This window comes from Osmia lignaria, chromosome 6, assembly GCF_051020975.1.
Source record: "Osmia lignaria lignaria isolate PbOS001 chromosome 6, iyOsmLign1, whole genome shotgun sequence".
Taxonomy (NCBI): Eukaryota; Metazoa; Arthropoda; class Insecta; order Hymenoptera; family Megachilidae; genus Osmia; species Osmia lignaria.
This window is the reverse complement of record NC_135037.1, coordinates 3179551-3197851: the sequence shown is the minus strand read 5'-3', so window position 1 is coordinate 3197851 and position 18301 is coordinate 3179551. Positions and strand designations below refer to the sequence as shown.

Sequence of the window (18301 nt, the reverse complement as noted above, 5' to 3'; positions counted from 1 at the left end):
ATATTTGTGAATTATAAACGATTTCCAATCTGTTACAGTTATCATTTATCGCAAAATCTGTTTATTATAAAAAATTGCTAAAAAGTTTCGGCTCACATTATGACTGAAATAAAATTGCTAATTATAAAGGAAGTAATTTGTTACAAACGTTATCTTGTATCTTTTATTTAAAATAAATTGTACAGGAAGTTGAACGTGTACCAAAGGAAAAAAAGCGGGAACTTAATTTATGAATTATTTAGCAAAAAATATTGAGTTTACACCATAATTTCGGTTTTATTAAATAATGTAAATATTATATGTTTGTAATACGTAATTAACAATGTATAAATTGAACAGTATAATGGCTAAAATATGATATAAATTAATTCAAACGTTTGGCCTCCAACGGAATCGTTCGAATTCGAATCTATCTTCCAGACCACTCACTGTCAATGTGATTACTCCAAGACTCCAATCGTTCTGATTGACCTTAGTACTCCTGGAGAGTTCGATAACTGTTTTTGAGTTCTTTTAAAATTATTCTGTTCCAGAAAAGTACTACTTAAAATGGTAAGTTGTAAATGTCGCATGTTAATCATTTTTTGCTATAAAATAATTATAAATATTTGAAAACATTATATTCTGCACTGTATTTACGTAACCTACATTCGACCTTCAATAATCTTTGCAAATACTGATTGTTTCTAATTTAACATTCATTAATTTCTCTGAATATCACATTTACTCTAGCCGACTGTAGAAACAATTATTAACTAACAAAAATAATAGTAATTATTATTATTATATTCACAGTAACGGGCAATTATTACCTGATTTCTGAATAATATGTATGTGCAATTAAATTATTTTCTTTATTCTTTTAGACAGAACCAATAAATGTGGTGGTTACTGGGGCTGCAGGGCAAATTGCCTATTCTCTATTGTACCAGCTTGCTGCTGGTTCAGTTTTTGGTCCAGATCAACCAATTAATCTTCGTTTATTAGATATTCCAGTCATGATGAAAGTATTAGAGGGGGTAGTTATGGAACTACAAGATTTAGCTCTCCCACTTTTAAGGGGTAAAATAATCAGAATTATTAGATGAATGATTACTAATAATATATTTCACTACATCATAATTATATGGGCATTTTGCAAGTAAATATTTAAATGATATCACAGTATCTCAGATAAACTTGGTGACACCGTTAAATGTATTTAATCTATATATTTTTAAAAAAGTAGTTATTACATAATGCTGATATATAATAGCTGAACCATTTAAATTATCTAGTTTTTTTTTAATAGAACAAATCCTCATAAAAATGTAAGTTAATCTAATTAGAAACAAAATGATGAACTTATATGTTTCACTTCTAGAAATTACTCCAACAGCTGATCCAGCTGCAGCTTTTAAAGATGTAGCTGCAGCTTTTCTTGTTGGAGCAATGCCCAGAAAAGAAGGTATGGAACGAAAAGACCTTTTAGCAGCTAATGCAGAAATTTTCAAAGTGCAAGGAGAAGCATTAAATAAATATGCTAAAAAAGATGTTAAGATCTTGGTTGTTGGCAATCCTGCTAATACAAATGCTTTGATCTGCTCTCATTATGCACCATCTATCCCAAAACAAAATTTTACTGCAATGACTAGATTAGATCAAAATCGTGCTCAAGCAGCTTTAGCTGCACGATTGGGTGTTCAAGTAATTCCAATTCTAATTCTAATATGTACATATATTCTACCAAATGATTCAAGATATAAAAGAATTTCGTTTTTTTAAACAGGTTGATAAAGTAAAGAATACAATTATTTGGGGTAATCACAGTTCAACTCAATATCCTGATGCTTCCCATGCTACTGCAGCCCTTAAATCTGGAACTGTACCAGTACCTAAAGCTATAAACAATGACAACTGGTTAAATACCACCTTTGTGGAAACAATTCAGAAACGTGGTGCAGCTGTAATTGCTGCTAGAAAAATGTCATCTGCAATGTCTGCTGCCAAAGCAGCTGGAGATCACATGAGAGATTGGTGGGTTGGTACTAAGCCAGGTGAATGGGTTAGCATGGGTGTGTTGTCCGATGGTAGTTATGGAATTCCAAAGGATTTGGTATTCTCATTTCCAGTCACTATACAAAACGGACAGTACCAAATTGTTCAAGTAAATACTTCTTTTTATAATTACTATTATCTAAATATATTTTAGGTAGTAATTTACACTTATATTATTGTTTCAGGGACTTCCGATTAGTGATTCTGCCAGATCAAAGTTAAATATCACATCTAAAGAGTTGGAAGAGGAACGTGCAGAAGCAAACAAAGTGCTGCAAAGCAAGTGACTAAAATCAACAGATCATTCTGAAAGCGGCTTACCTGTTTCAGCAAAATTATGAAGAAATTGATATTAAAATTTTGCCAAATATATAAATCGTGATACATGATACATAGACTGTGGTGGCTTTATGGAACATTCAAATATATATATATAATATATTAATGATATATGTACATATATGTATTGATTATATGTATGTTATATGGGATCTAATGAAGTGCGTATCTTTTCTAAATGGCACATGAATTGTTAATTATATACATTTATATTCATAGATTGTATAAAACATGTAACAAATTATATTGAAAACCATGTTGTACTTTATAACGTTTTTTTTTTTTTATTCTTTTCCCCAAGAATCAATAATAATTTATATTACAGTAATAGTAACTATTTCTCATATCGATATCATTAATCAATCTGTTTTCACATTTATATTATCTTCATATTTTTTTCTAGACACTATTATTACAAGTATACTGATTTCCGCCTATAATTATAATTATTGAGTGAGCATTAAGTAGCATATTGTACAAAGATGCAGAGTGCTCAGCTTGCCAAGTCTTCAATAATGCTTTCATCAAAATGTTTCATCACGTCTTTTTTATTACTCCTTTTTATAATCGGACCTTTCTATACCTTTAGAAACATGATAATGCATATTGATAGTGAATTAAAAGGATAAACATTTGAAGCTGTGAAAATTGGTCTAGATGCTAAGAAACATCATTGTGATAATAAAAACTTAGCACTTTGCACGAGTCAATTTTGTTTCACATCTTGTCGCGCGTTGTAATATACCTCTGCGATACACGTGATGTACCACAGAAATATTCTGATAAAGAAAATAGAAATTTTCATCAAAGGTGCCTTTTCCCATATGGATCACTTTCAAGCACAACAATACTTCACAAAGAAGACAGTACGAACATTCGTTCTAAAATGAGGAACTGTAAAGTTTTTGTTCCACGAGGACAGCAAATATACTTGAAAACACTCGCATAAATTACAGTTGTTGAGAAAATACAATTTCTATTGTATTGGACAAATTCGTAATATATTTATGATTATTACCTGGAACGGATAGCCCACGAGAATACATAATAGCGTAACTCTTCATTATTTTGTCATTTAAATATATATGTATATATATTACAGTTTTGTAGCAAATTTTTACGTAAGTTTAAAAAATTTACTACTACAAAATTTTAAATACCCAAGTTGTTAAAGCAACGTAATTTGATGGTATTTGTTTCATTATAGATTTCCATTAAAATGGACAACTTTGAACATAACATTAATACGTGATATTTTATATACTTAAATATTCGTAATACAATGAGAATTCTTACTGATTTATTTAAATATTATACACGATACCGTTCCAGGTTATGTAATTAAATCATTCGTTTAAACCTGTACTGATTCCTATTAGACTACATTTTTAGGTTATCCAAGTGACATCAAGGCCAAACTTTGCTTTTATACATAAGTTGTACGATTCGATTAGCAAAGTTCAAGTCACACGTTTTAAGCGCAAGTATTTTTGATAATATTATCGTTAACAGTTCTTTGCTCGAATAGAGACGAGCTTAATTTAAGTGAAATCCTCTCTCTCTGGTTGCAGCTAAGAGTCTTTCTTTAAGTATTTCTTCAGTAGGATACTCTGGCAACTTTAAATAATGAACACAGGTGTTAACAGAGGGGTAACCACCTGATCCAGCGTCTACTTTTCGTACGACAGTCAATCTAGGATGTAAATTACATAATCCTCCAGGAGGTAAAGCTGAACATCCAGTAGCAAATTGTAAGAAAGCTTTTCTTTCTGGACCAGTCAGTGAGAGTAAAACATTGACGAATCTTTGGAAACCAGGGCTGTAGCAATAAGAATAGAATATTAAGTTTAATAAAGTACGCTGTTAAAAATACGAACCTTAAATGTATTTAAAATAATCTCACCTTTCTCTTGTATAACCAAGTTTTGGCTCAGTGTAATTGAGCAAATCTTCTCTGGTCCATTGTGGATTTTGTTCTCCGCAAAGCATAGCCCTTACTTCTTCCGGACTGAAAGCATGAAGTTTTTCCATTGGGAAGACTTTTGAAAAACCGGCTTTAAATGATTCAAGTTGTCTAGAGACTCCTCGATCGAGACAATAATTAATTGTCATCTCCGCGTACTCTTTCGCATTCTGCACAGTTACTGATGTCTCTGCACATCCTTCTATTAATTCCACATGCTCGTATCCAAACACTTTCGAACTAGGAGAATATGTCATTGTTAAAGCCAAATCTTCAATAGGCACTGACATTCCAGATGGATGAGTAATATTCAACGACGTTTCTTCGTCAGTAGTATTATGACTATCCGAAAGCGATCTATCACGTTTAGCAACTGATGCTTGTATTTCTTTTAAAAACTCTCCTCTCACCGGATCGACGAATACAAGATCTTCGATATCTAATAATCCAGAATACCATGGAGGTGGTTCTAACGAAGAATATGTTACGTCTGTTTCACCTTCTTCTGATATAAAGCTACTCGACATACTTGATGACATACTTTCTTGAGTTATACCACTAAGACCAATTTTTTCATTCACATTATTTGTAATGTCTCCGTGACACATTAATTTTAAGAAAGGACGGGACAACGGCAAATCTACTAATCTATTATCCTGCAAAACTTTTGCCAGGAACACACCCAAGAACCAGAAGTATCGAACAGCACGATCACAAGTTACCGAATCCTGTGGTAAAGGTGCTGGGAATAATCCACTTGGTCGAGTTACATAATATCCTGCAGGTCGAACCTGCTCTCCAGAAACATGTGACTGTTCTGTATCATGTATTTCTTCGTCATCGCACAGCCATAAACCCAAGTCTTTGCGCTGTAACTCTGCAGCAACTAATGCGAAAAACTCTAACGTGGGTCCCAGACCTGTTCCTTCTTCACCGATAAATTCAACTTCTAATATACTTTTCCGATTTGCATGGACCTATGATACATAATAAAAAAAAAAAAATATATATATATATTAAATACAACAAATAAGTCGATATTTTTTCAAATAAATTTTACAGAATTAATTTACCTTCATTACTTGTTCTGCCCAGTCTAATAATTTCTCTCCCCTAGGTACACTGACTCTTTCATGTTTGAGTCTACCCACACGAAATTCGTGAATATCATCGCGACGTGGACTCAAACCAGGTGTTCTTTGTCTTTCAAGAACCGCATCTCTTTGTGTTTGAAGCCATACAATAGATCGGGACGCTCCAAAAGCGGTACAACTAAAGTACAGTCGTCTAGTTTCAAATGGTAATAAAAATGGACAACTCCTTGCTAATTCCTCGCACCAGTTTGGCAAAGCTCCAGCAGCTAGTGCTAAAGGATCTTGAATTTGTTGTACTATTTTATTTGTGATTTTCTTTGAAGTGAAATCATCGGGATGAACCCAACACGGTGATTCCTCGTTTTCATAATCAACGTGTTTACCGTCGTCACGAGTAGTACTCAATACATAAACGTGCCTCAGAAGCTGTAAAACGTCTTCTACCGTACAAACTGAAGAGCTTTGAGTGGTACTTCGGGAATATAATGTTACAATTGGCGTAGCTCTTCCAGACGATTCTTCGTCTCTAGATTCTTTATATATTATACTACAAAAATATAAGTTTAATATAACAGTAGAAATAATAAAATTTTTTATTAATAAATAAATATATTACGTGTAAGTTGGTTCCCATATTCTTCTTAATTTTTCTTGCCGGCTGCCCAATTCAGTTAGTTGCATTAATTCTTGTACCGTTTTGAAAATACTGGCGTGTGGTTCTGTAAGGGGTAATTCAACGTCTGGCACTCCTGGAAGTCCTGGACCTTTCAATGTTAAAGAAAGTCTAGGCATTGACAATGATCCAGACCGTGTACTTGATTGAGTTTCACTGCCAGGTGGTGGAATTTCCAAGTCAGTTGTCTGGAAATAGAATTTCGTAATAACATTAACTTACACGAACGGCCTTTTAATATTTTTACCGAACATACCTGATTGATGTTTGTTCGTCCGGGTCGTGGATCGAAGGCTGGGATCAAAGCAGAAAATTGACGTTTAAGAACAAACTCGTCGTCCCAAGCACGTCTCTTGCTGCTTTCTTCTTCCATAAAAGCTGCCAGGAGATTGCGACTAACCATAACCTCTTCGTAATCAGCATCGCAACCATCTCCTTCTTCTTCGTTTTCTTCGTCATCTTCCTATTGAAAAGAATGGACAACTCGCAATTAAAAATCATTTTTCTTACTCCTTTGCTTTTCAGGTTATTTTTTTCAACTTACCTCTTGATCATTTTCATCATTATCCTCTTCTTCTTCAAGCACGCCATCCTCGTCATCTTCTAATTCGGTCAGAAGAGTTGGTCCACCTGTTGTTCTACCTCCACCAACGCTAGAACTTGCAACACCTCCACAAGATTCCAAAAAGTCTTCAAGACTGACCTGTAGCCACAACTGCTTATTACATTATATAAAATCATATATTTCATTTTAAATGCTATATTCATAGTGTACAATTGGAAATATTTGATAGAAATATATATATTTTTTTAAATTACTTTCTATTGTACACTAATTTTTACCTGTTCGCTATCACTACTTGTACTAGTCAACGACATTGTAAGTGCTTGTCCTAAGCCGGGTCCAGTAGTTGTCGTGACACCACTACCAGCTACTTGACCACTACTGGTTAAACTTGGATAACTTTGAGCTGTACTAAGTAAACCGCCAGGAAAATTAGGACTTAGGGCAAGTCGAACTAAACTCGATACTGAATTAGGTCCACGTGAATTTGAACCAGTATTAGAATTAGAAGCAATATGCTGTCCACCTGTAGGTCCTACAAAAATTTGTATCATTGAATCGTATAGCTATTAATCTAAATCATTAAAAGACAAAAACACGAATAATTAATATAAATATTATTAAGCAATACACGTAGGCACTGACCCAAAGTTCGTCTTCGCGCCATTGCCGCAAATGTTTCCAATAAACCAGTTGCAGCTGTTGGTTCCAGTGTATTGTTAGCATCAGAACAAGCAAGATTGGGAACAGACACAGACATGGGATTGGTAACAACAACAGGACATCCTCCTGCTGTATTTTGCGTAGATGAGCTAGCTTCTTTGTCCCGACTACATTCTTTGGTAGCTAGTTCAGGGAAAACACGCTTAGCTTTATGGTTAATTACAAAAAAACTTATGTGAATAACAGAACACTAATAACATCGCATTTAGTTTGCATGATTATTTCATTTAAACAAAAGGAAAAGGAGGAAGATTAAATGTATAAATGAAAGAGAGATCAATTTTAATCATACCATCGGTAATTGCTGAATGATGCCTTTGAACAGACTTTATTCTCAATGAATTCTCCTCTAATTCACCCGCCACGCTGATTCTAACAGGCACTAAACTAAGTAATTCACCGCTCAAGAAGCTGTTAGTGTTGTTACGTAATCTGTCAGCTCCTTCCCTGACGCGGTCTAATACTTCAGTAGCTTCAAGACTCAATAAACCAGCCCCCGGCTGTAAAAATATTAAAATTTAAAACAATTATACATATACATGCTAATGGTTATTTTAATAAACGAGCGAGTTTCACACCTTGTTTCCTCGCACAGTAGCAAAAAATGGCTTTGTACTACTAGACGCACGATTGCTGTTACTGTTGGCAGGACAATCAGTGTTAAGGGCAAGACTTTCAACAATTGTTGCCAGATCACTTGTCACGGTAGTGTCAGGCCTGGGATGTAATACAACAGACAGTTCGCCCGTTGAATTTGCTCCACCTTCGCCGGTTACAGCAACAACCGCCTCGGCACGAGCGACCGATAGCACACTTTCTGCTATCGATTCAGCGGCTTGCTGTTTATTACAAACGCGATATTAAAACTACATCGAATAAGTGATTCTTTATGCTAATTAATTATAACACATTTCAATGTTTTGAATAAACAATAATTAGATTCTAAACAATAATGAACATTCTAAATCATACCTTAGCTGCAAGGTTATCAGCACTTGCTGCTTGATCCGTTGAAGCTACCGAGCCACGCATCGCGGTATCGGTGCAATCTGGTAAACTAGGGGTGCTACTCGATTTTCGTCCAGTTAAAACTCCACCACCGCTTTTATTTTTGGTTCCATTATCCGTATCAAGACCACTTCCAACCAATCTTAGATCAAATTTCCCCTCTGCACCCATTCTATAAGAATTGGAACCACCATGATCCCATGTTACATCTATCCAACCATTATGCAATTCTCCTGTTACGGTACCTTCGCCTAAGAACGTACAAAATATTTATTAAAGCGTCAATTGTATAAAAATAATATTAAATCGCGTTATTTTAAGTGTTATACCTGGTGGAACACCATCCTGATCTCTCCATTTCCAATCTAAACCTCTAGCTACCCTAGCACCAGCAACCAAATGACGAAGAACTTGGGATTTAATTAATCTCCGTTGTTTTCGAACTCCAGCTTCAGCTTCTCTAGCAGCGCGTCCTAAATCCTCGCAGACTCCAGTAACCTCACCGTAAACTTCAAATCCAGACACAGACAAATAATGTGTTTGACCAGAAGCGTTCTTTCCGATTTGTTGCAATCGTAAATGACGCCAGCCTTGCGTTTCATCGGCCGGCGGTTCCAATGTCCAAGTGGCTGTGCTGCCAGGCTCGTTTAATGATGGATCATCTACATGAGCATATAGTGTCGTCCAAGTTACACCATCCTTCGATGCCTGGAACATCCAATTCCGCAAGGCACTTCTACCGTAACCTCTTGCATGTCTCAGTGTGTAAGCACTTGGAATAATCCAGACTCCTAAATCGATTGAAAACCACGCGCGCCTATCGTCATTTGTATGACAATTTAAAGCTGACGGGTCACGACTTAGAATATCTTCAAGATGACCGTAAGGTAGATTCCTTCCGTTACTTGATGTAACAACAACTAAACCGTATTGACCAGGATTCACCCATTCAGAACAAGTTTTTGCGTTTGTACCAATCCAGTATAACAAACCATTTTCATCAAAGTCATACTGGTATTTAAACGTTATTCTATTGCCTTCTTTCAGTTTCTTAACAAATGTAAATGTTGACCTATCGTGATCGTGCCATTGCTTTGCTACCATTTTTAATAAATGACTCTCTAATTGTTGTATAGTGCTCAACGGTTCCATCTTTAAACTCCGACCAGATCTGTCTATTAAAGAACTTTCACCAGTTGCTTTTTCTAATCGGAAACGTAATCTTCTAGTTAAAATTTGTAAGCCATAGCCAGAGCCTGGGGTGTCGTATAAATAAACAGGCAATTTCTCAATAGATTCCAATACTGAAACTAACTTTTGGACTAGAATTTTAGCGGAATTATGTTCTTTATTAGCATCCTTCGAATGGAAGCAATTTTTGAATACTGCTATTCTTTGCATTCTAAGTTTTGTTGCTCTCAATGTTGGTGGTTGCGGGCCCGGCGGAGCTGCTAACAGCGCAAGTAAAGTTTGTACGAGACCGCTAGAATGCAGCTCGTAAGCAGAAACTCGTCCTTCTTCGTTCAGTAAAGCTTTAAGTTCATCTAGCGCGCTTAGTAATATGTTGCGCCATTCGCGATTACCTGACTGTTGTTTTTGGCAAGCTTTTTCTATTTGATTAACAATAGCCCCTAGCTTAGCGACTACTCCGCGTGGCTGTGCCTGTGCAGCTTTAAAATAACATTCATAAATATCTTGAGCTTGTACTTTAACTTTTTGTTTAATAGCTTCAATTTTTGATCTTAATCTTTTGCCCCTTTTGCCAGCCCATCCTGATACAAATTCTGGGCCTATAAACAAATCAGGAGGTGTAAGTTGGTCAATATAGCTAAACATTTAGAAAGAAAATGTCTACCTACCCAAACTTGTTTCTGCTGTGAAGGAATGCTTTGTACCTCGATTTGACTCAAAAATAAATCCTGGTAAATCTTCTCTTAAAATAGTTGCTTGCTGCTGACCATCGCTATTATGTATACACAATTCGCTTTCTTTTCTACTAGATAACGCCCAATTTCCTACAACTAACCGAGTCGTACCAGGACGTGATAATACGGGCTGACTCACTGAATTCGGTTTCACTTGGCTACGTGCTCTTTGTAATTTCTCCAAAAATTCGCCGCGATTCTCTGAAAATTATGCATGCTAATCATTGATACAATAGAACGACCACGAGCGGTGTGAAAATTTTCAATGAACCGAATAATGTTGTGGAAGAAAATGTATATAAATTCAGTAGAAATAAAGGAATTTTCATGCAACTGATGATATACACTGAAGGGTAGGATTAGCGTGCACAACTAGGCGAGTTGAACATTATATGTACCTACCTTCAGTGGTTAGCGACTCTGTGTTCCTCCCTTTTCCTGTAGGCAGTTAGTAAAACCAGTTATTTACTAAACTATACCCCTCGCGGAAGTTAATCACAAATGAAAAGATATAACATAAAAAAAGTGATCTGAAAAGAGCCAATTTATCTGGCGCGATGGGGGTGTGTGGAGGTGAAAAGGAACATTTTAACAAGAAAGACAGTGGCAAGATGGACGAGACATAGGTGATGATATATGACAGTAGGAATAAAACGCACCTGAAGTATCTGTCCCTCCCTCTGGACTTCCACTTGAGTACATTGTTGCTAATTTTCCATCGAGTATAAACCTAAACCATCCATTGCTTCCATTTGATAATTCTAAAGCGGCTGCATACGACCATACGTATAAGCAATCGCGTCCTCTGCAAATACACCAATCTCCCCAATGGTAAGCTCTTCCAATTAAAAGTTCTTTAGCGTCTTCCATTCTTTGCTCTTCGGATTGATTTGATTCTGCCTCTGGCTCTGGAGTAGTTTCTTGTGGTCCGGCTAGTGCAGCAACTTTCGAAAAGACTCCCAGACGAGCAAAATGTTCTAGAAATTCATCTTTCCCTTTTATCATCAAATCTTGTATCATTTGCAAAACCACTAAGTGTCCATCTTCATCCTCCTATTAAGATTAAAATAAAAATGTTTTAAATGCAATTCTTCCTATAAATATTCAAAATCCAGTTAAGTAAAACAAATGATTTTGGTCCTTCTTTCTTAGTTTGATATAAAACAATACAAGTTTATATGTAACATAACGTTTATGGTACTTTTACTGACTCATAGTCTATGTAACACGGAATAGAACAGCACAAATTTATGTATGAGCAAAACGATTACGCGACCGAATGAAATGACAAGCAAATGCCGATTAATTCCATCAGCAGCAGGCAGACAGTCGACAGAAGTGGACAACCAGCTTCGTGTCTAATCTATTATGATTAATACCTGTTTATAGCAATTGGCCATTCAGTGAAAAATTTTGTCAGGGTCCTTTGCTGTTACTTAGTTAAACAATTTTTTCCCTATCTGTCCTCTTATGTCAAGTTCTGTATTAAAGAATATATTGCACATAGATTCTACATACCAATTGTATTTGCATATGATATTATTTCAAAAACATTTGACCAGCAAAGGAATTAAACATGCGTACGTTTGTTAGATTTCACCCTTTATATAAATTGTGTCATAAATACATTATGTTAATAGTAAACGAAATCTTTGCATAAATTATTAATGAACTAGTAAAAAAAAAAACATCGTGAAGTTCACGAGTAGCATAGAGGGGACACAAAGGACTTTTCAACTAATGACTGGCAAATATAGAACAGACGTTACCGTCTTATCAACAATGTAGTTCAGGGAACTGGAAGACTTGCGCGATGAGAGACAACGCAATTTTGGGCCAATTATCGGCTTGAGAGGCGGAGGTGGTGGTGATGGTGCTATTATCTCAAGCTCCTGTGAACAATCTTAACTAAATCGCTAGTATTGTCTGTTTCGCTGCCTGCCTGCCTGCATGAATACTAAATATTTTTAATGTATTAATTAATCCTATGTATATCACAGGACCTAAAGAAATTCATGTAAAATAAGAAAATATAAATTTCTATAAAATAATTCTGAATTTACCTCGTTATCCAAAACACTGGCAATTACTTCCACCAGCATAGCACCACAGCTTCCTGTTCTATCGGAACCGCATGTTTCGACAAGTAATTCCGACTGAATATAGTGCACCATTTTTCTAATTAAACTTAAACTGGCTTTTCTAACGCTGGGCAACATTGATGATTGAAATGTCGCGCAGAATACCGGTAAAAGCCTTTTTAAATAAACTGGAGCCATTTCAGGATCACCTTTTGGTTCTGTAAATTCGGTTTCTGTCTCTGGCTTTCTGTGCTCTTGATTTGGTAACATCCACTCGCCAGGAGATTGTAATATAGCTGCAACTTCTCTATGCCCTTCGTCTACACGCTCTCTAGCTTTATCTAGTGGTGTTTTTCCATCTTCATCTCGTAAATCTGGATTTGCTCCGTGTCTAAGTAATACTTTAGCGATAGCTGGTCTTCCAAAACAAGCAGCATAATGTAGACTAGACGATCTTTGACCTTTATTAACATCCGCCCCTCTATCACATAAGAATTCAACCATTTCTTGAGTTCCAAAAGCAGACGCCCAATTAAGCAATGTCTGTCCAACGTCGTCCATAAAATTAACTCCAATGCCTCCGGAATCTATAGCTTCTATTAATGCATCTGTATCTTTCGATCGAATGCAATCAATTAGCTGCCTGTGAGATTTTTCTCCGGCACTTTCTGGCCGTCTGAATCGTGGTAATAAAGGACCCGATGGGCCTCCACTCGTATTACGTCCTAACGCTGATCTCCCTTCAAACAGTAAAACCAACAATAAATCAACTAATCTCATAGAATCAAGAGCACATCGTTCGTCTCCCTTTAAAGCTTTCTCAATTGCATCTGGTAGCTCAGAACGTAAGAGATCGTGAGTTATAGAAGGTGATCCTCTACAAAGTGTTGATAAAAGACTAATTATAGTGGAAACAGAAGCGCAAGAGTTTGCTTCTGGAGCAGGTATTGTTGAAGTTGTACTGGATGGTGGAGGTGTTTTGGGATTTCCAGAAGTAGCTGCTATTGATGTACCAGGTCCTGCTGCATTTGATAACCTGTAACATTTCATTTAAAATTGTGTTGATTATAAACAGATATAGAAACTAACATTTAACTGCATTCATCAGATACCTATATAAGAGCTCAGAAACTAATCCATGGGAGGCTAAAGGAGCAGGATCTGTATTTCTTCTTGAAAATCTATCAGCCAATGATGCAAAACAACGAAGGGCTCCATCAGCAACGTGTGCATCTTCGTGTCTGAGTAATGTCGATAACGCTTCGATACAATCTGGTAAAGATTTATCTTGTGGTTCTACTTTTCCACATAAACGAGTAACGACAGCCATTGCCGAATGGAGCGTATCCCGATGAACAAGAGCTCCGTGTTCCCGAATAAAACATAAAGCACATGGAAGGCCACCTGCTTCAAGAACAGCACCAGCTTCCCTTGCGCAAACAAGCTCTAATGCCTAAAACAAGATAAGATTAACAATATTTTTACTGTTGTATTTAATGTCACCTAAATGATACAATACCTTTATACATTGTTCAGCTAAATCCCGACTAGTTCTGGAACCTAATCCAGCTCCAGACAAGCGACTGCATATACCTCTTACAGCACCTTCCATGGCTATTACTCTGCGTATACATTCTGGTGATAGGTCGAAATAATATGTAATGGCTCGAGCAGTCACTTCTAAAACACTATCCGGTGCAAGTTGATCCAAAAAGATTCTACATAATGCAGGAAGAAATGTGCGTGGAGGACAGCTGGAATATAAATAATTTTATGTAGAATATAGATATTATATATATTTTATCAACAGAAGGTACTTATTTTAAACATGTGTGACATACCATTCGAAGCATCGATCAACATTATCAGACATAAGCAACAACATGCATAATTGCTCTAATGCAATTAGTTGCATGTCTCTTTCATCTCCTTGGCCCATATTAAGCCATTCCAATAAAGTTTCAGGATCCACATCAGCCATCTTAACAAATTACAAAACATAATGATTATTATAATAAATTAATGATTTAAATAGACTCAATACTTGTATAGATCAGATCAAATAAAATGTGATATAAGTTCTTACTTTAAACTTCTTTTTTATGTAACAGAACTTACCTTGTAAGTTTAATAGCACCAATAGAATATAATTCAAACAGACAATCTGAAAAAAAAGTAAGGATAACAAAATTAATATTACAATTAAAAAAATTTTATTAACTTAACATACCATTGAAAAACTAATAAAAAGGTCATTAAAAAATGTATATAACAGATTATGAAAAGTCAATATAAAACAAAGTAAAAATAAGTATACCAGCTTTCTAGAATATATTTATATTAAGCATTACATTATCAAAATTCTATATCGTTTACAACTCCAAGAGAAACGTAAGCGTATAAATAATGCAATAAAGTGTAATTAGAAAAGTGAATTACAATTAAAAAATATATAAATATACGATAAATAAAAACACGTGGTTAAGAATGCGATGTAAAAATAATGTTTGTCGTCGAAGTACAAAAAAAGGTGAAAAGAATTTGTCATTACGATGGCTGTACGCGTGACACTGTCTTAATAACACCAGGTAATCTTGAAGGAATTTAGAGGAACAGTTGCCGTGCAGGTATACATTGTAAATTCAATATATATAAAAAATAATTATCTATAGTTTGGTAGATACGACCTGCTTACACAGAAAAACGTACCGTTGTGCACAGTATTCCATTATTTGGAAGGGGTCAGGTCGCCATCCTTCCAAAGACGTGTCGTTTTCCACTGCGAAAAACAACGCAACAATATCGTCGTGCTTGGTCCGTCAGCGACACGAAAAATTTATCGCACTAACGGACCAACAAAGCACTCCTCCGAACAAAAAGATCTCACTTTACCCTAGTACCGTCGTATATATTTCGCCATTTACACGACGTTCAGTATAGTTAGGTATCACAACTGGCAACTCTCTAAAAGTCGTGTTTCCATAAGTGAACACCTCGAGGACTAATTCCTGGCAGATTTTCATGGATTCTCATGCAATTCCGATCGTATATGAATCATCAGTGACTACATATACAAAAAGATTAGAAATGCTTTTGTTCTTGAAAGGGTAACGATTTTAGGGTTCCCGGACACCCCAAGATAGAGAGCATAGTTGTAACAGTCATACCTGTTTTATGAGTTCCTCTTTTACCACACCTCGCACTCATAATTGAAAAGACACAATTTTGATTTCCTATGCTTCTGTTTTCTAGAAATCAGTCAAAACCAGCACAAGACTACACAATTATTAAAATACTTGCTTGATAAACTTATATTCGTAAACATGTATTTTAAAAAGCCCACCGTAAATTAAGTGGCTTTGAAAATCGATCCTGTCGTCACCTATACTAAACGCGTGAGTACTCCCTTGTTTCGGAAAATCGATCGGTAAGTTGTTGAGTAGTTTCAGCCGTTTTTGTATAGATGACGCTAGGATCGAATTAAAAAAAATAGTCGATTTCTGGCAGTTTAAAAAAAAATAAAAGTTCCTTTTTAAAGTATAATACAAGTTTAACTTATAATTAACGTGTAACGCCACCAAAAGCTTCGTTAAGAAGCCTTCATTTGGTAACGGTGATATATTGAAGCAATCTATCGTTTTATTCTATAAGATTTGTAACATATTATGAACAGTGTGTGAAAAATATGATACTACTCTACCTTTTTAAAAGATTTGTACTTAAAAGAAAATGCATTTCTTACGAAAAACAATACTATTAGAAAAATATTCTTAGCCTAAATACATTAATGTTAATTAAATTTTGATTCTTCTCACTGCAGATTTTTTTAAAATTTTGGTTTTTCGTTCCATCGCTGAAACAGAAAATTACTTAAATAATATGTATATAACAATTGTAAATACTATTTTTTAATATATTTACCTCTTCTTTCTTCTATAACTTGTTTCCTTTTTTCTTTAAATTGAGCAGGTAAATTTTCTATCATTCTATCAATAAAATTATCAAGAACTATTGACCTATTCATTGCTGACACTGGTGTTCTACACACTGGACATTCCCTTTTCTTGATCATCCATGAATTTATACAATGCTCACAAAATGTATGCATACAATGTAATGTTGTTGCTTTAACAAACAATTCTGAACATATACTACAAGTTAACTGCTCATCCATTATATCACCAACTTTATGAAATACATCTTCTGTTTCATTAGTATCTACAGTAAGCTGAGTAGAAGTTGTTAAATCTATTGTTTCTAAGATATAATTTTCTGAATGATCATTTAAGAGTTCTAAAATTATACTGTCATTTGCCTCCACAGAAGGACCTGCATCTGTAAATTAAAAATCAATATATTTTTCTGCATTCTCTTTAAAAATTTAACAGCCCATTTAGGAAAAAAACTACCATTATTTCGTGTTGTCTTTGATTTAATTTCTTTTTCCTTTAAGGCTTTTTCTGTTTCCTTTAGCTTTTTCTCCAAAACGGTTTTTTCATTTAGTAATTGAGCTTGTATATTCTTTTCTTCCTTAACTACATTTTCCATAACATTTTTCCATTCAGCCTGCTGTTCTACTCTCAACTTTTCCATTTGTTCTTTCATTTCCTTTTCTAACATTTCTTTTTCCTGTTTACTCACATTTAATGCTTCTTCCCATTTTTGTTTTTCATCATTTAATCGTTTTTCAAATTGAACTCTTTCATTCTCTAACTTTTCTAACAGTTCTGCATACATTTTATGTAAATGCTTTTCTTGAACATTGCCATATTCTATTTTACTTTCTAACACTGTAATTCGTGTTTTAAGATCTTCAGTGTCTTCTTTAGTAATAGCTTCTTGATTTAAAAGTTTTTTCAACTGCAGCTTTAAATCATCTTGTTCTTTTTGTTTTGTTTCCAATTTATCTTTAAGAACTTTCTTTTGACATTCTTGATTTTGTACAAATGTCTTTTGTTCTATAAGAACATTGTCAAGTATCTTCTCATCTAATTTAGGTCTCTTATTCTGAGGCTCAGTCTTAGTACTAAGAGTGAATATGTACTTAAATTTTTCAGATGTACTAAATTGTACAATATCTCCATCAAACAGTCTTTTACTTACACCAGAAGTAAGAAGAATGTTATTAACATATGTAGCAGAAGAACTTGTGTCTTTAATGGTCCACTCTTCATTACCTTCGCATCTTAAAACACAATGCTTTCTAGATATCATTGTATCCAAAATAATTTCATCATTCTCCCTTGCTCGACCTATCTGAAACTATTATAAATAAATTAGAAAAAATTGATTGAATCAAAATACGAGTAAAAGTTCAAGGGAAAAGGCATGTGATAGATGTTTTGTTAATACCTCATTTTTATCAATATGAATGTCATGAGGAGCACAACCACTCTTATCAATCCTCACTAGAACAGGTTCACGTGGTTTTACATCAAGATCTTCTGACATAACCCTTTTTTCCACTTTTAAACCTTCCATTATTTATAGTTGTATTTTCATAGGTAAAGAAGTTAAGGAAAATCATGGGATAATGAAACTGATCCTCTAATCGCCTTCGCTGTTTTACAGACACGAAATCTCATAAACACTCATTAGATAGTAAATAAAAGTCGTAAATAAAATCCACTCATACAATGTCACAATTCTTGACTTCAATTGTCAACATAAGAACGGAAATATAAATTCCAAATAAAAACTTGCAACGACATCTATCTTGCGTTAAACACCAATTGAACTACTGAGTTTTAAATTCAAAAATTGAACAGTAAAAACACTAAATTTATCCTTCGTTTAACATTCGAATATAGAGGATTATTAGCAATTATTACTTTTGTAATTACAGAGGACACAAAATAATTATAACGAATGAATAACTTTCAAACATTTAACT

General features: G+C 34.8%; 3 protein-coding genes across 11 annotated transcripts; 1 reads left to right on the top strand and 2 right to left on the bottom strand.

Moving 5' to 3' along the window:
* The first annotated feature begins 390 nt into the window (after positions 1–390).
* Positions 391–2556, top strand: Mdh1 (malate dehydrogenase 1). Its single transcript, XM_034318569.2, has 5 exons — positions 391–552; positions 867–1062; positions 1364–1686; positions 1769–2146; positions 2223–2556. The coding sequence occupies exons 1-5, from the start codon at positions 550–552 to the stop codon at positions 2322–2324; spliced, it is 1002 nt and encodes a 333-aa protein (XP_034174460.1). The 5' UTR covers positions 391–549; the 3' UTR covers positions 2325–2556.
* A 117-nt stretch (positions 2557–2673) lies between these two features.
* Ufd4 (ubiquitin fusion-degradation 4-like) lies at positions 2674–15439 on the bottom strand. 9 transcript variants are annotated; one of them, XM_076688812.1, is made up of 22 exons: positions 15104–15439; positions 14527–14572; positions 14250–14389; positions 13928–14162; positions 13521–13861; positions 12391–13444; positions 12097–12219; positions 10987–11380; positions 10730–10765; positions 10262–10528; positions 8732–10192; positions 8367–8653; positions 7973–8233; positions 7687–7894; positions 7317–7517; positions 6950–7206; positions 6651–6821; positions 6363–6569; positions 6050–6294; positions 5413–5980; positions 4280–5316; positions 2674–4195 (listed from the first exon to the last, which is right to left on the bottom strand). In XM_076688812.1, the coding sequence occupies exons 3-22, from the start codon at positions 14387–14389 to the stop codon at positions 3913–3915; spliced, it is 7776 nt and encodes a 2591-aa protein (XP_076544927.1). In that variant the 5' UTR covers positions 14527–14572; positions 15104–15439; the 3' UTR covers positions 2674–3912. The 9 variants fall into 9 exon arrangements, with proteins under 9 accessions (XP_076544927.1, XP_034174373.1, XP_076544928.1 ...); XM_034318482.2 differs by having other exon boundaries at positions 15118–15439; XM_076688813.1 differs by having other exon boundaries at positions 6651–6809; positions 15118–15438.
* Positions 15440–15823: 384 nt separating this feature from the next.
* Positions 15824–18206, bottom strand: LOC117601591 (uncharacterized). The gene is made up of 4 exons (XM_034318567.2): positions 17761–18206; positions 16818–17670; positions 16330–16743; positions 15824–16261 (listed from the first exon to the last, which is right to left on the bottom strand). Exons 1-4 carry the CDS (start codon positions 17887–17889, stop codon positions 16203–16205), a joined length of 1455 nt encoding a protein of 484 aa, XP_034174458.1. The 5' UTR covers positions 17890–18206; the 3' UTR covers positions 15824–16202.
* Positions 18207–18301: the final 95 nt, after the last annotated feature.

Bases quoted from the DNA above. Each gene is read 5' to 3' on its own strand.
- Mdh1 (XM_034318569.2), top strand. The intron at 1,063-1,363 runs GTAAAATAATCA...TTTCACTTCTAG, and splicing joins AGCTCTCCCACTTTTAAGGG to AAATTACTCCAACAGCTGAT. The intron at 2,147-2,222 runs GTAAATACTTCT...TTATTGTTTCAG, and splicing joins GACAGTACCAAATTGTTCAA to GGACTTCCGATTAGTGATTC.
- Ufd4 (XM_076688812.1), bottom strand. From the start codon at position 14,389: ATGGCTGATGTGGATCCTGAAACTTTATTGGAATGGCTTAATATGGGC. The intron at 12,220-12,390 runs GTAAATTCAGAA...GATTGTTCACAG, and splicing joins CCAGTGTTTTGGATAACGAG to GAGCTTGAGATAATAGCACC. The intron at 7,518-7,686 runs GTATGATTAAAA...TCCCTGAACTAG, and splicing joins TCATTCAGCAATTACCGATG to CTACCAAAGAATGTAGTCGG.
- LOC117601591 (XM_034318567.2), bottom strand. From the start codon at position 17,889: ATGGAAGGTTTAAAAGTGGAAAAAAGGGTTATGTCAGAAGATCTTGAT. The intron at 17,671-17,760 runs GTATTAACAAAA...TATTTATAATAG, and splicing joins TTCATATTGATAAAAATGAG to TTTCAGATAGGTCGAGCAAG. The intron at 16,262-16,329 runs GTAAATATATTA...TTTCTGTTTCAG, and splicing joins AGTTATAGAAGAAAGAAGAG to CGATGGAACGAAAAACCAAA.